This window comes from Frieseomelitta varia, unplaced genomic scaffold (assembly GCF_011392965.1).
Source record: "Frieseomelitta varia isolate USP_RPSP 00005682 unplaced genomic scaffold, Fvar_1.2 scaffold_247, whole genome shotgun sequence".
NCBI classification, from domain to species: Eukaryota; Metazoa; Arthropoda; class Insecta; order Hymenoptera; family Apidae; genus Frieseomelitta; species Frieseomelitta varia.
The window spans coordinates 706,344-722,730 of NW_025109976.1; the positions used below are offsets into that span (position 1 = coordinate 706,344).

At 46.6% G+C, this 16,387-nt stretch overlaps 1 protein-coding gene across 1 annotated transcript in view; it reads left to right on the top strand.

Moving 5' to 3' along the window:
* LOC122528211 overlaps positions 1-16,387 on the top strand; it is a 360,579-nt gene that overhangs the window by 337,690 nt on the left and 6,502 nt on the right. The window contains exons 6-7 of the mRNA XM_043653107.1: positions 13,304-13,378; positions 14,207-14,549. Of these exons, the coding sequence (XP_043509042.1) occupies positions 13,304-13,356 (53 nt within the window). The 3' untranslated portion in view covers positions 13,357-13,378; positions 14,207-14,549. The remainder of the gene's footprint in view (positions 1-13,303; positions 13,379-14,206; positions 14,550-16,387) is intronic.

Here is a 16,387-nt window from a genome sequence, read left to right on the forward strand (position 1 = left end):
AGGGTTTGTTGAGTATTATCCTTAGAAACTTGTTTTGCATTATTTGGATTTTGTTCAAGTGTGTGTTTGCTGCTGCTGCCCATACTTGATGTCCGACTGTTATATTTTGTTTCGGAATCGGCTCTTATATATCCGAGCCTTCTTTGTTTCCTTTCCGATCCTGTGATCGGAAAGATGGCTTTTTCCAAACATTTTCAGGGTCAGTTCCAAGAAATAAATTTGACAATTGTTTCTTGGAACTAACGGTTCTATCTTCCGTGTCCTGCCAGTTTATTAGTGTCCTGTTTATGGTGGGGACCGATGCGATAAAGAAACTCATCGAGCCTTGTAATTAAGAGTCAAATATGACTACAATACTGAAATGTTAGTTTGAAATATGAATTACGGTCGCGGGAGGTCCCTGCCATAGAAAAAGTCACAAGATAGGAGTTTATTGTCTCTGGCTCGATGAATTTATTTGTCGCATCACATTTTGACCCTCATTGTGCTCGGTAAGACCGAACATGTATTATACATATATCCTACGCCGGTACGTAAAAGTTCACTGCTCTGTAATTTAAAAAAAAAAAAAAAAGAAACAAAAATGAAATAAAAATTGCGTAAAAAAGGAGAAACATCAAAGATATTCGAGACATTATATCGAGCGTGTATGACATATATATTTGCTAATGATGCAAATGAGATAAACGATCGCCGAGAACTCTCGTGGGGGTGCAACGACGCAGCAAGAGTCGGGCAAAAATTGGCTCGATATCCAAGATGGTCTGGACAAGCAGTATCGATTTGTCGCGAGGGTATCACGAGGTTTGAAATCGGCCTGTAGACCGGTAGAAAACAACAGGTCAGGCATTGTGCTTCCGCGGGGACGGAGAAAACTGGCTCGCGATAGAAAGCACAATACCCGAGTCGGCGAGCAACGGTATAAAAGATTGCGAGAGGCCGCCTCGAATTCCGATGGAAAACGAAGTTCGCCTTTATTGGGAAAACAGCGAGAGCGCGGATTCTTCTCTCTTTCTCTCTTTCTCTCTTTCTCTCTTTCTCTCTCTCTTTCTTTCTGACAATACACGGCGAACCGGCAGCTTCTCTTTAAATTGGATTCTAAATATTCTTCAGATATTTCTGCCTCTTATCTGCCCGTTAGAATACCCAACCTGTCTGAAATATCGTCATTGTTTTCGATCATCTGAACGAACGCCGGCGAACGGCGTCCTCGTCGTTCTTTTTTATTCCACTTCACGGATTAATAGAGCGCGGCGAATGAATACGAGAATGAAAGCGGAAAGATACGATACACGTACACGCTATAGCAAAGCTGTTGTAGAGTTTGGCACGAACTTCTCCGGGAGTCTAGAGATAATTGAGTCACGTAACTCGTTCCGAATACCTTCGGAGATATATAAATGCAAAAATCGCGCGACATTTTCCCCAAGCGGTATACCCCGTTCGCAAATTTTTACACACAGAAACGTGTATTTCTTTTCGAAATCATTCGACGCAGAAACTCGTATAATTGGAGCCGGTATTATGGGAATCCGCGGGATTATCCAGTGATAACTTTCGCACATCCAAAATAACGGGCGAGAGTTCATTTGATCGGGCATCGATTCCAATTTACGCGAGATAAGTCCATTAAAATATAAACGTGAAATGGAAATTACGCAAAAGACAGAAGAAACACGCGTATCGAGGAATATTACGTGTCACGGATAATTCACAGATTGTAAATTACAATTATACATCCTGTAACGACACGTATGTTCGTCCGTGCGAACGTAGTTCCAGTGTAAAAAAGAATTCGAGAATAACGAAGCTGCGTGTAGCTGTCCGAAGATTCCATATTCCGGAGAGAAGGGGGAACACGAGGAGTAAACTAGATAATCTCGGTTAATCCGTTCGGCCACACGATCGGCAACAGACGGTGAGGACGGTCCGTGGTACGCAAAATCGAAGATTGTCTAGCATTGTCGGCTGGTCACGAGTGACTAATCCGACAGATTCGCGTACATTAGCCTCCTGGTAATGCAAACTGAAATCACGAACGGCAGGCAGCCAGCGGCGGTCTGCATAAATACCGTCGATCAATCGCGTCGAATCACAGAGAATTTTCGATGCACGAGGAACACGTACGGTGCTCGTTCGCGTTCGTACATTCTGCTCGCGAGCCGACGAGAGGAAAGGGTTTGCGGAGTAGATCGGGCTACAAAAGTAGGGTGGCTGCATTGTCGCAGTAAATGGGTAAAAGAGAATTAATTGCCTTGTCCCCCTGTCGTCGATTTAACCAGTTTCGAAAAAATTACGCGCGTTCGCATGAGAAAGGGGAGGATGATACTGTTACGGCGCAGCACGACAGTGAACGGTAGTTGCTACTCGCTTCGTCGTGCCTTTTACAGCCGCCGGAGAGATGTTTTTATGAATGAATGCGATATGTAGAATAAATATTTATATTTCGCTATTATACAAATGTTGATTGTGAATGTGGGTGTGTTATGGCACGCTGGCTCTCCTCGTGACTGATGCGGAATGACTGATTGTGACTGACTGATGAATGAATGAATCGATATGCTCCCTTCATGCCTCTGACAAGGGTGTCATCAATACAAGAGAAAGTGCAATTAGAAGAGACAGCAGGTAAATTGGGAAAATCAGTCTTTAAGCCGTCCATAAAATCCCTTGCCAGATGTTGGAGTGATTTATGCCTGTTCGAATTGTGTGTACTGCGTGAATCTACTTGACTTTCTAAAGCCGGCCAAGGAGCCTTTTTTCCTAAGCTGGGCTTTATTTCTACCCTATCGAACCTTCCCACGCCCTGTCTTTCCCTCTAAGGCACGAGAAAGTGTCCTTAGATGAGAGTATGACAGAACAATTGGCAATTATCGGCAGGGTCAAGGTTTTTCCCAGCACTAGTCTAGACTGCCTGTCTCGAGGTTCTGCTCCAGAACAGATACTGAGACCCGTATTCGTTTACTTACGTAAGTAAAGTTGAACACTCTTTGGTTGGACAGCGGAGAGTATTGTTCAAAGAGTAACATTCAACTCGAATACACTTTTTTTATAATTTCAACAGAGATTCTTGTAAAATATTATCGGTCACGCTCTATCCGAGAGTTAAAACGCAACCACCACTCGAGTCACATAGTCTGAAGATGATGCAACGTTACGATGTAATCCAAAATTATGTTGCCATTTCGTTATCCCAAATTTCCTATTTCCCCGTTTCGCTCAAATCAAACAACAGAAACAAGGAATTTCAATTAGCGACGCGCGGCCGAAAATTTATCCAGCGAAAGGATTGACAGCCAAAGAAAAAGGGAAAAAGACGCGACTATTTTTCTGGTAGGTGGAAAATCTCGCTGGCATCGGCATGGAGAACGAAAACTGCCATAAAAAACGCGCAGCAAACCAAGAGTCGGAGAGTCAAACGTGTGTCGCTGCGGGTTGGTTTATCCTTGGAAATTTCGTAGAAGGAAAACAAAGCTCCCTATTTAGGTTGATTTAATTAACGGGCAAGCCGTCGGCGCACAATGGCGGATGCGCGTGCATAGAAGTGTGCTTTCCAGGCGTCGTTCATCGCGAGCGTAGGATTAATTCTCGCTCGACAATCGACCACCCACCCCCAACGCCCCCTCGAATGTCCCGTGTGTCCCGAGAGTGGTTCTTCGAGCAGGAGAGTCACCAAGGGTTCGACTGAGAAAAGAGAAAAGTGATCATCGGACGGCCCCGTCCCTCCCCGAGGCCTTTCATTAACGCCTTAATTAGAGGTGAATTCGGCGCGATCGTATCCGAAACGAAAGCTATAGTGTACGAATCCCTGACGACGACTCGACGCGTCCCACTCATTAGTCCCGTTTTATTAACCGCTGCGTGACATTCCTACAGTCTGTCGCTGGAAATGGGATCGATGTAGCTCGCTGATAGAACCTTTTCGACTCAAATTTTTCTTTTTCTTTTATTTTTTTTTTTTTTTTTAACTAAAATCGTATTTTTATCGAAATCTCTTCTAATGCATGTGTTGGTTCAGGGTTTATGACTGTATGACTTTTAACGAAACAGAAGAAAATGAAACGAATGATTTGACGAAAAACGGAATGAAGACACACGTTCGTTGTATTGAATATTGACGGACAAATGTTTTACATCGGTGTGTTTTACTTGTTCGCCGATATTAACATACAAACTGAAAGGTATTAAGAGTATAAAGGTATTAACGAATTATACGAATCGAAGGAAATAGAAAAATATGTATATATTTCTGTGCCTCTCGATTCACGGAACGACTCGTATAAATATCTGAATTTTTTTACTCTTGTGTCCATCCATCTGTCCCGCGGTGTGTTCGAAGCCCCAAGCACACTAACGAACCGGCCGCGGCTGGCTTACGAGCTACGTTTCCGGCCGTAGAAAAACACGAATCTGACAACTGGTGCTAAGCTGCAACAACTCAGCAATTGGATTACACACGCTGCGCCGCTATTGCCCCCGTAATGACGATTACTAAGGGTTAATTCCGCATCGGAAAGGCAGAACATGGCGCGCGCGCGCCGTTTCAAAACTCAAGCCGGCGTGAAAGTTTGTTCGCCAACTGTAACATTGCACCTTGTTATTCGTAGTGTGTCGGCTGTATTTGCATTAACACGGTTGACGTATGGAGCGCGTGAGAATCAACACAGCGTACGTTGCTGGGAGGACCGTCAGCTAACGATGCTTTGATAGTAAACGTCCGAGGAAAAGACTGGCCGGGGAGACTGAATTTTCTCCGCGAAAATTTTCTCTCGAACAGAGACGCCAGAGAGAAAGGAACGTTGCCGTGTGTTTCAACGTGTGTTTCGTTTGTCGCGGAACAATTCGTAATCCTACAAAGCAATTCAAGAGAAGAGTTGGAGAAAATCTGTCGAACTGTCCTCGTTCTCGTGCACCGAGATGGGGAAAAAAAGGCGGAAAAGTGGCGGCAACGTTAAAATCAACGCTTGGGAAAGGTGTTCGGGACATGAAGTGTCACAGATTTTCCAGCGAGTCGAAACTATCGTGTACAGCGTTCTTTTTTCAGAACCACGCTTGGATAAACTTTTGCAAAAAAAAAAAAAAAATCGAGCCTAGGTAGCGAACTGTGCAGAAGCTGCTTTGGGATACTGGATCCGGGATTGGAAAGAATTGATCGATCGATAGATATTTCGTCGACGAGGAATCTCATCCGATCTTCGTGCACGCGTGCTACGAACAGAGTTGTTGCAATCTGCTACTACGGTTAACTCTTCGACGAATCGAGTCGACATTTTCGAAAATTTCTGCCGAAACTTCCATCTACGTGTATTATCGTGTAACTTCAAAGTTTGTTTCATTATTAACTTTCGTCGATGACTTATCTGTACCAATTATTTAAATAGCAATTATTTTAATACAATCAACTAATAATCTTTCTCTCTGTTGATCAAACGAAATTCTAATTACAGAGGCTTAAAAAAAGAAAAAAAGATTTTAGGTTTTGGAAGATCCTGATGGCAGATAAAGATCTCGTGGAAGTAGAAATTTACACGTTTCACTTGCGAATTGGAATATTTAACTTTTTGCAGAATATTACGTTTTCTCGACAAGACGCGGCCATGCTCGAGGCAAAGGGAACAGCGAAACACACACGCGTTGATCTCCATAGGAATTTCGAAAATCAATTCCGACTGGAGGGTCGATTAAATATTTTCCTTTTTCACGACTGAACAAACAACCGTTCGCTCGCGGAACGGTGTTTTTATAATTGAAAAACGGCGAGCCTCATTTTTTCCACCGTAATCGAAACAGCCATCTTCCCGTTCAATTTTCGCGAAAAATATGGGCAACTGTTTTTCACCGCCGACGATTCCGCCAACGAAAACGCGCAAGGCAATCGTTAACACGTCGGTCCCGTTGTTTCCAATCGAAAATCACGACTCTCTGCCGAGAGAAAATAATCGGATCGTAACCAGATCGCGCGGATTCCCGATTTCCAAGCCGAGACGCGCTTGGAAATTTCACGACGCCCGATTACGCTCGGATTCGTCGCACTTTCGCGCGAGAAACAGGTGCGCGTTGACGAGAGAAACGATCGTTGCTCGAAAGAGAAACGAAGGGGGATGGACGATTCTTTTAAAGTTAGAAGAACCTTGAAGAGACCGATTCTTAATTCTTATCTGTCGCGCGTGTTGTTGGAAGGACCCTATTAATAGCGAGAAGGTTGGAGGAGAACGAAGACTCGATGGCTCTGTTGCCAACGCAGAGAACCACCCGCGCGATAATATGGAAACGAATCTGTGAGAAAGGTAGCTCTTTTACAATTTACGAAATGCAAGCAAAAGAATATATATATATATATATATATATATTTTTTTTTTTTTTTTCTGTCATATTTGATGCATTAATTCGTTTCATATGAAGTCAATCCTGAAGAAGGCGACTATCGAAACGAAAGGCTCGATGCATTGAAAGGACTGATCCTCCACGTCGCACCACCGAAAAGAAAAAACACACAACGGAGTGATAACCTTTGAATAATTTTTAAAAGAGTTCTCTCTCTGCCATCTTTTTCTCCGTGCCTCGTTAAAGCGATGGGCAAACGGAAGTACGTACGTACAACGGACGAGTAACAAGCGCGAAATATCGAGGAATCGATGGGACGCAACAAATTATCGAAGGAAATTCACGAAAATATCAAATGAAAATTTTAGAACTCGAGTGGTTTTAAAACCGTGATTGAAAGGATGTAATGTGTTGGCTCGGGGAGATTAAATTTACGAATTTGCGCGCGTGTTCCAGCCGCGTTTAAAAAAAAAAAAAAAAAAAAAAAAACCGAAAATATTATTGACCCTGTGCCGCGATTAATCGATATCCAATGGAAATCTGCTCTTCAAATTCGACCGATAGAGGGTAGAAGAGGCGGAAAAAGAGCGGAAGATTCGAAGAGCGACGTTTATCGTCGAAGAAGACGTTTCGACTGATAAAAAAAAAAAGAAAAAAAAAAGAAACAGAAATGGAAATAGAAGACTTGCAAAGCGATGTTGATCACCGACGAGGAGCGTAGTGACAGGTTGTATTTTCGCGCGGGTGCAGGCATCACGTGCGATCCGTGAAATTATGCCGCGCGATGCACGTCGTCCGTGACGACACGGACGTTCGCATAATCGAACGGGGAGAGCTCGTTGGGTCGTGCAGAGGTGGCCAGCGCGGCGTAAAGCGACCAACCAGTTCGGATGCAAATCTTGCTTCGTTTTGCATGTCGTGTCGTCCGTTGCACGACAGAGAGTCGGCCTCCGGTGCAAGAGAGCGTTACATCGCGATCGTTCTCAAACGCCAAGGGCAAACACCAACACGGCCTTTTGTCTGCGGTGTGGTCATCGATAAGAGCGGCCAGAGACCGGAGCCCGAAACTAGAAGTCCCTATTTCACGCTCGGCGAAACGAATACTCTCGGAATCTCTCCACTCGTCTGACTTTTCAATGCTTTAGTGCGTTTCTGCGTTTTCAGCTCCCCCCTCTCCCCCATACGCTCGAAAATCACAGAAGAGACGCGAATATTTCGCACATTTGTTTCATTAAAACTGCGAATACTTTGACGATACTTTGACACGCGGTGCAGAGGTGAAAGACGTACGCGAATAGGTGTGCACGCCTGTTTCAATACCGCGATCTCTGCCCGAAACCGAGCACGCGGAGGCAAGCGGACACGCGAAACAGGCGAGAGGAGGGAAAAGAGAGAGAGAAATACCGACAAGAGACTGTTAAAGCGCAATTACGCGGGCAGGACGGTGAAAAAAAAAAAAAGGAGCAACAAGTAGCGGGAAAAAATATCGCCGGCGCGACATGCAGTTGCGAGAAAAACGCGAGACACGGCCAGTAATTGCGAGGCAGCGGCCGAGCCTCGAAACGAAATAATTCTCGGGGGCGGAAAACAAAGGGGGTTGGCCCCCCCTCCTCCTCCTCCCCACGGCCGCTGGTCGGCAGAAAATCCGAAATACGAGTAGGAAGTACCGTTAACCTCGGACAATCGCGGAAAGCAAGGCAAATGGGATGTAAATCTTGGTTCGCTTTGCATTATGTCATTCCGGTGCGGAGGTGAAACGGTCGTAAAGCGCGGTCGTGGGATTATTTCGAGAGAGAGGGAGCGACGCCGGGCTTTTACGAGCGGCGTGAAAATCCGGCTTCGGAGACTATGCGCCCGGTTATGCGAGCATTCGACGACGAACCGAGGCGAATACGAGGGCCGAATCGTTCGGCCGGCTATCGCGACGCGAGCACGACAACAGCGAGCAACAAACAGCCGATTTCTAACTGCCTTCCGGGACACCGGGTTCTCCCGCGCCGGATCCGCCATTAACCTTGCCACTGATGAATATCAAACGTATCTTCCTCCGCGCATCTATTCTCCGCACACGACAGACACTGCTAAACGGCTGACTGGCGATCGTGAAATCGTCATACGGGAATTATGAAATTCAGTGCATTCGAGGCTACCGGTAGCTAGGTCTCTCGTTTCTACGTAACGGTTTAATTGGACCGTGCCCGATTATACCGAATACACGAAATTATCCGACGCGCACCGCCGTTTCCCGCCGCGGTTACCGCTGGATCATCGACTTTCCTTTCTGCGTTGTATAGCTCGCGTTGGAAATACATGTCGGCAGCCCGGTATTTCCCGATATTTCTCCGCGAGGTGAGACCTCGACAATTCGATTTTTCAAACGTTCACCGTGACTCCGCCGTTAGACGCTTCCAAGTCCCAACAGAACGTGTCCGGAATGCTCTGCAGCCAATATTGTTTCGATAAATTTCTCCGCGTTTCGCTTCGTTCGACGATAAGCTTAAAGCTCGAGAAGAAGATCCTTAAAGAGGACGTAACGTCTTGCACGCCGCGTCGCAGAGTTGCTAAAGATCGCGAATTCAGTGCGATCTGAATTTCACCGACGGGGGAAGAATCGGATTGAAACGAGTCGAACGATTGAGGGCCGGCGGGAGGGATTGAAGTAAATGCAGCGATTTCGTTCATCGAGCGGTTAAACGCAGCTACAGATTGAGCGTTAAACGATTCGCGCGCGGCCTTAATGAGCCGCGGCATTAATGCACACGGTACGTGTAAAAATCCGACCGACGGCCAGCGTCGTAATGGCGTAAACGTAAATACAGACGTTCGTTCAGAAATGTATCCATTGTGGCGGAGCGGGAATTCGAACAAATTGTTGCCGGTGGTGCACTTCACTTAGCAAAAACCGTCAAAGGGACGGCTGCAACAATGCAACGCGTCGGTGCAGATATAAAACCGGGAGAGCCGGGGGGGAGGGAGGAGAAGGGGAGGAATGATGGATCCGGTGGGCGAAACAAAAGGAACGAATTAAAGTGCGCGCGCGATGAAAGGTCAGTAAATGAAAATGTATGAAGAGAGAGAACGGTATCGACATCGCGTGAACGACGATGAAACAACGACGATAACAGCGTTGATTGCAGCGGACAGAACGTGGCCGGCGTATTAACGGCCGCCGCGATCAAACGTAACGATTAAATCGAAATTAATACGCGTCCGAGAATCCGAGTGTTCGATTGCCCGAGCGAAACTCGTCAAAATTCCATTCCCCCTTAATTCACGCGCTGCGCGTGCACTTCTTCGCGGACGTGCGTTCACTTTTCTCGGTTCACGGAGAATTCCAGTTGCAAAATGCACGTTCGTTTCTCGACGGGGGGAACACACGGAGGGCGTGTTTGGTGGGTATTCGTCGAAACAGAGAGAGAAAACAAGAATTCTTTTTTCTTTTTTTTTTTTTTTGGTAGTTTTCACGGCTCGTGCTCGATTCGCGCGGTGACAGTGGCTTTCGAAATTTGGAAAACTGTCATCCGCAAACGCGTTCCGCCGACGTGTTTCTGACGAACGAGGCCTGACCGAGTCAGCTCCAGTTTCGAGCGCAGTCTGTTATAATAGACCGAGAATCGACGAATGCGCGCCGACAGATCGTACGGACGGCTACGTTCCCGCTACAACGAGCTTGATCCTTCCAAAGAAAAACGCAAAGCACCGTCGCCGGTAAGTAAATATTAAACTCGGTTCAACGAAAGCTCCAAGCACGTGGACCACGCAGCTAGCTTGTCGCAATTAACTTTTCTAATCCCAGTAGATTACACGTTTTGCGTTCCGAGCAAAGTTCCAAAGTGCGAGCAGCTCGTGACACACGCGTGTTAATTAATACGCAAAACCTGGCAATCTCCTAGCAAGCTAAAACCGAAAGAAGCACTTTGGGATTAAATGAAAAGTGGAAAAGGCGAGACTGAGAGGATTAGAGCCGCGGCCAAGCGAAAACGAATAGAAGAGGAGGCAAAAGTCACGATCGTAGGCGGCTGTATGAATGTATGTATGTATGTATGTATGTATGTATGTGTGTACGTTCTCTCGTGGTGGCGTCATCTCCGTTATCCGAGTCGTTGCTTCAATTGTTAATCGGCCTCTCGCGAGGGTGTGCTACGACCTTCGAGCTCGTTGTTACGAACCGCATTCCATCCGGTAACCGGTACAGCCAGCCATAGCGCCGCAAGCACGATTCAGAGAACGCTTTATGGGTTTCATTAAAGCTCACGGAGCTGGTGTAAGGACATATGTCCCCGGGGGGAATGGCACACGGGTTATAAGGAGGCTGCGGCGCGCTCGAGTTCATAGACGTGGCCGCGCGATTTCTCGTACGCTGCTCAACATGTACGCAATGTTTACACAAGCGAACAACCACCTCGATGCTCTCCGCCCGGGCAATGAATCCGCATTACGACGTTGCCCGACGCATTAAACTATAACGACTGCGAGGGCATTCGGCCATAGCCAACCAACTGGTCAGCGACCGTGCGTGCCCTGATCTTCCTGTCGTCTCCACACCGTATGAACATACGTGCACTCTGCCAGCCGGGTTTCCACCGGCGAATTCGTCCCCGGCCTGCTAGATTCCAGTTTCCTTTTTCCTTTGTTTCTCTTCTTTTGTGGAAATGTTACTGTTCCTCGGTGTCTCGACACGGTGACCCTTACTAGCATTCGAACACCGTTTCTCACAAAATTATTGTCAAGCAACAACAGCGATTAAAAGGGTCGCTGTAAAAATATTTCGCAACGGTGTAACGCCTGCAACTTTGGTAGGTTCTTTCTCACGAAAGATTTGCGTCTCGAGATTTACTCTAGTTCTAAGGTCAAGATGGGGAAAGAGTAACAAGATGAAGGAATCCGTGGGAGGAGGAGGAAAAAAGGGTGAGAAGGACGCACGATCGACTCGCGTACGTGCGGCGAATATCGGAAACTGGCCGTCGAAACAGTCTCGTTGGCCTTGATCAGGCATCGACGAGCAATTGACGAATTCACCCCGAGAGAGAACGAGCCGGCATCTAGCCTCCTGGTTACTCGGGTCAACGGTAATGCGATAGAGTTACGTGGCTACGGTATATGCCTTGGCCACCCTATTATATCGGTCTAGAACCCTTTGGGAAATTGTCTATGGCGCCGGGCTGGGCCTCGATCAACCGTGAAATGTAGTCTGATACGTATTACCGTGGCCGAGCTATCGTTCCGTTATGCACTTGGATGCCACACATTGCCGGCCGATCGAATACCGTTCCGATCAGAACCTACAAACCGAGATCTCGAGATCCTCGGGTGCCGAGCCCGCGACATAATTCTGCCGCCTGGTCGTGTAATTTTTCCCCGCGTTAATTGATACCGAGCTCGAGCCACGAACTACTGTGCCGAGTTTTCAGTCCGGTGCGTACCGCGCGTACATCGCTAACGAGTGTACGGTCAACGAGATTAATCGATCGTCGCGTCGAGATTCGCGGAATCAAGGACTTTTCGTTGAGCACCGACGTTTATCGAGTGCCATTGCGAAACATCATCTGGTCGGTCGATCGGTGCTAAAAAAAAAAAAAAAAAAAAAAACGCAGCTAGGATTTTTAATCCTCTACACAGTTCCCGTACAAAATAACGGAAAATGTACGCGATAGTAGTGGAAGGTGTAAAAATCGAAAAAACGTTCCGATGTTTCTCCACGTTGTACAGATAAATCATGTTCGTACGTGCGGATCTTTGTAATGAAAAAACAAGCAGTTATTGTTCGAAACAAATTTAGCTTCGGGAGATAGATGTGCCATTTTTTTTATCATTTTGAAGAAATTTCACCTGTGGAGGATGCGTTCTCACTTTGGTGTATTCCCAAAACCACCTTTTTGTGTACGACAATGCACAAAAGCTGTTGGCCGGCACTTTGAAAGTTATCGCGAGCCGCAAGCGGATTAACGCGGACTTTGACATCCGTACGCGTCGTTAAAGCAATTCCCGAGAGTTGTGGCAACTTCACCGTAAAGAAATTTATCGCTTGAGGGCCGTTTGATAACGGGTCGTTTACCACCCATTACTCGCTGCTCGAATTTCCGTCGTTGAAACCGTCCACTGACCGAAGAGAATGCGTCCGAAATGTCGCGCGTCTCGGCTCGGGCCAGCGAAACATCGGCGAAACGTCCTCATTTTTGTTTCTCTTCCTTTCTCGTAGCGAAAGTCCTCGTAGTAGAGGCGATCTACATCTACGAGATCGTCCTCGGAAGGAGCTTTATCAAGGATGCAGCGTCTTTCAAACTCGGACTCGTGTAACGGCGTCCTCTACCCGGCATTAAGAGAGATAAGTGAAGCGAGAATGATTCACGAGAGATGGAAATAGAACTATGACCGTTTCTCGACCCCGTGGTGCCGGAGCTCTCGTCCTCGCTCTTCTCGAGGGTTGGCCAAGAGCCCTGAAGAGCCCGTAAGACGACCGCCGGTGTAGTACGAGGCCGGACCACTCCCTCCCCTTTTCGAAAAATACACGCGCGCTCTTTCCCACGCGGAGCAAATTCCCGTGTACTCTTTCCTTTTCCCCTAGGCTGGGCTTTTCCAATTCCTTCGTTCGATTCGCAATCCGCGCTGCTCGATCCCTTCTCGTTCTACGAGACGGACGAAATCGATTCCGAATCGAACGAACGTTCAGCAAAACTCGTCGACGCTTATCTATCAACTCTTTGAGGCACGAAAAGCAAAGTTGTACAGAAAAAGTTTGACAAAAGTTTGACAAAAATGGGATTGCTTCGCAGGCAAACTGGTCGAGACTAGAGAAAATAGATTAACAAAGCCTGTAGGAGAAGTCCATGCCTGAACAAACTGTGACTGCAACTGAAAGTAATCCAGTTACTTTAATCTTTTGTTCCAACGTTTTCGCGCGCTATGCCCCTCAAAGAGTTAACAATCGTTGGGAGAAATTAATGGAATTATGTTTCTGTTCTGCTCTCGCTAACGCAAGATATGGATAAGTTCTCTTCGTTCGCCGAGGACGTGACGCTCGCCCGCTTCTAGCGCATCTAGCGGCACTGTCAAGGTAAATTAACCATTAACAATCTCAGTTTTACGCCAATACGCTTAACAATCTTTGCTAACCTTGCGCAACGAAGGAGACGATTATCGCTTTTAATACAGCCTTCTCGCTCGTCTTTGTTCAACCGTTCTCTGCAACCATAAACTCGAGATATCTCGCGGCACAATATCGTTCATATTCGACGTCGCGGAGGAGCCTCTTTCAGGATTCATTACATTCTTCTAACAGTTCCGATTCAAAGAAAAATCGTAGCAGACTTGACTTCATTGTCAAGAACGTGTCGCGCAAAGAACGCGTAATTTATGTTTCTTTTTTTTTTTTTTTTTTAAATTCGTATTGCAACATGACGTGCCATTTCTCTGAATTATGTCGTATCGAAGAAAAGCGAACATTCCAGGAAACTGAAAATTATCCCAGAAACCCCGGCGTTTGTGTCTCACATTTAATATCTCTCGTTTAACATTCTACGAATCAGAGAATTTTCGTTCTAATAAAAAATATCTATCTCGTACGAACGATACCGCGGCATGATTAATGTTGCAAGGTATCTCGAATCTCGCGGTTGCAAGCGGTTAACAACGCGTTTAACATTGTAATATTACTAATCTTTGATCCGATCGATCGCCGAATCATCTGGATGGATCGAGGCGCGCGCGAGGAACGAAACGGTGGGGGTTTCCGGTGACAAAGAACCGGTCAGAATATTAAACGTCGCCGAGCAAATTTATCGGGGAGCGCGTTTATCGAACCTATCTGTCCAGGTAATTCGCGACGTTGCCACCTGCAACAAAGGACTAACCATCGATCTTCCTGACATTGTTGTGCTTGCAGCTTGCACATCGGGACATTCATCGTGTTTTGTTTTGTTGTAGCCTCACCTATATTCCTCCCCAACACCCGTTCAGGTTCCTACATACGCGTCCTCGACTTCTCCACTCTCCTCGGGCTCTCCGCGTTCCCGCGCGATATTCCCATTCCCACGCGAACCGACCAAACGTCCCGAGCTTTCGCCACCTTCTTCTCGCCTCGTCCGCCTCGTCCGCCGGCTCGGGACGCCAACGTTTTCCATTTTACCGCTTCGTTTCCTACATCTTCCCACGTCACCCTCTCCTGTTCGTCGTTGCCTCGTTTCGCGTCTGCAACGAGTACCTGGCTACGCCGTCGATTCTCAGAGGTAAGTCTAACACGCCGCGTCCTCGGCAAATTTATAGATACTAGCTGTTACTAAACGTACCGTGTACGTCTCGGTTAAATGAGAAAATTCGGTTTGAAAATTCTGCATTCATCGTTATTTCATTTGTTCGATCAACTCTATGTTTATGAAAAAAAAAAAAAAAAAAAACGAATTCTTTTCTCCCTTATTATCTAAAAGTTACTCTGTGCCTTTTTTTCGTCTATATTAAATTGACAATTACCTGTAGTGCTCTTGTAAAAAATTTCGTAATCTGGTACCTGATCAGTTACGGTAGATATAGATATATATATATATATAGGTATATAAATATATAAAATATATAGGTACATGTCGGTACGTTTAGTGTTAACGTTTAGTTTTATACACGACAGTGAAAAGATACAAATGGCGCACATTTTCTTTCTCTCCCGGAAGCTTAGTTTTTCGCATTAAATTATTTGTTTCATTTCAAATTTTCCAAAGAAAGCCCACGCGAAGAGTTTCCTTCAAATCCGAGATAATCCGGTGACACAATACGGTACCTGGTACCTACTTGCGCTGGTGAAATTAATTATATACGACGTGACGAAGATATTTCCCTCAATTTTCACGTAATGTCGTAGAGATGGGCTCGAAGCGTGTTTGAAAACGCTTTCTCCCGTCGATAATTCCGCGCACGTTCCCCGTGAACGTTTGGAAAAAGTAATTCGTAGATTAATAAACGCGGATCCCCGACGGTGGTGTGTGCAGCCTCGAGTTTCCCTGGAGTCCTTAGATAGCGCGGCGCGGCAGGGGATGGAGGAACGGTCGTTTTGCGAGAAGGAACGCCGGTGAAAAAGGAGAAAGAGGCGGAGGAAAACGGGGAGGGAAAAGAGTGCCCAGGGATATGAGCTCCGCGATATCTGCGCCGGAGCTCTTTGCTAACTCGCGGCAACCTTTACATCGAGAGAGGGGAAAAAAGGTGCTCGGGAAAAAGCGGCGAAACGCAGCGAGCACGGACGCTTCGCGAGAGAAAGAGGGAGAAAATAAAGGAAGGTAGAAAGAGAAACTGGCAACGATCGTCCAAAGAAATCGCTGCTAAATTCTCCGTGTCTAGAGACAAGCTCCAGAACGTTTACGTTCGCCAACGGGATATTTTCGGAATAATTTCATTTGTTAAAATTCCAGAACTCGGAGAATTCCGGGTATCGTGTACTCGATTTTATAGGACAAAATACGGGACAAGGGCTGCAGTGTTGCGCAGAAATAATTCGCCGGGAGCGAAGCGTTCTCTCATTCGACCGCGAATCAGCGGAATTCGTATGTATCGAGGGACGGGTCCGAGAGCCGAGATTCATAGGTACACACACGGTGTGTGCAACGTGTGCAGGATACGCAGTCCTTAACACCGTCATAATGGACTTGCAAACTATTCAGCGCGTGGGAAACCGGGCTAACTTGGTCCGGTTTCAAAGGCTTGGCGCGCTCAGCCAACTACGGGGACAGTTGCGAATTACGAATCCGAAGATGGTGCAAGTGCTGACTACCGCGTATTAGAGAGAAACTGCGTTAGAGAGAAACTCGTTACTCGGTCGCGTGCAAGTTTCGCGCGGCGTTTCGTAGGCGGCGTGGAGGCGGGGCGAAGAATAGTACGCTTACGAACGGAGGATCAACGACAATTAAAATCGCAGGATGAAAGCAAGGGCGGTTGGATTGGCGACTTTGATCGGGGGGAAATTCGTTTAATGGCGGATAAAGGCGCGTTTCACGCCTCGCGGTGAGTCGCATTCCGCGACGATCGAAATCAATTACGGGGACAAATTGTAACGAGCGTCCCTCTCCACGCGAGAGCGGCAGAT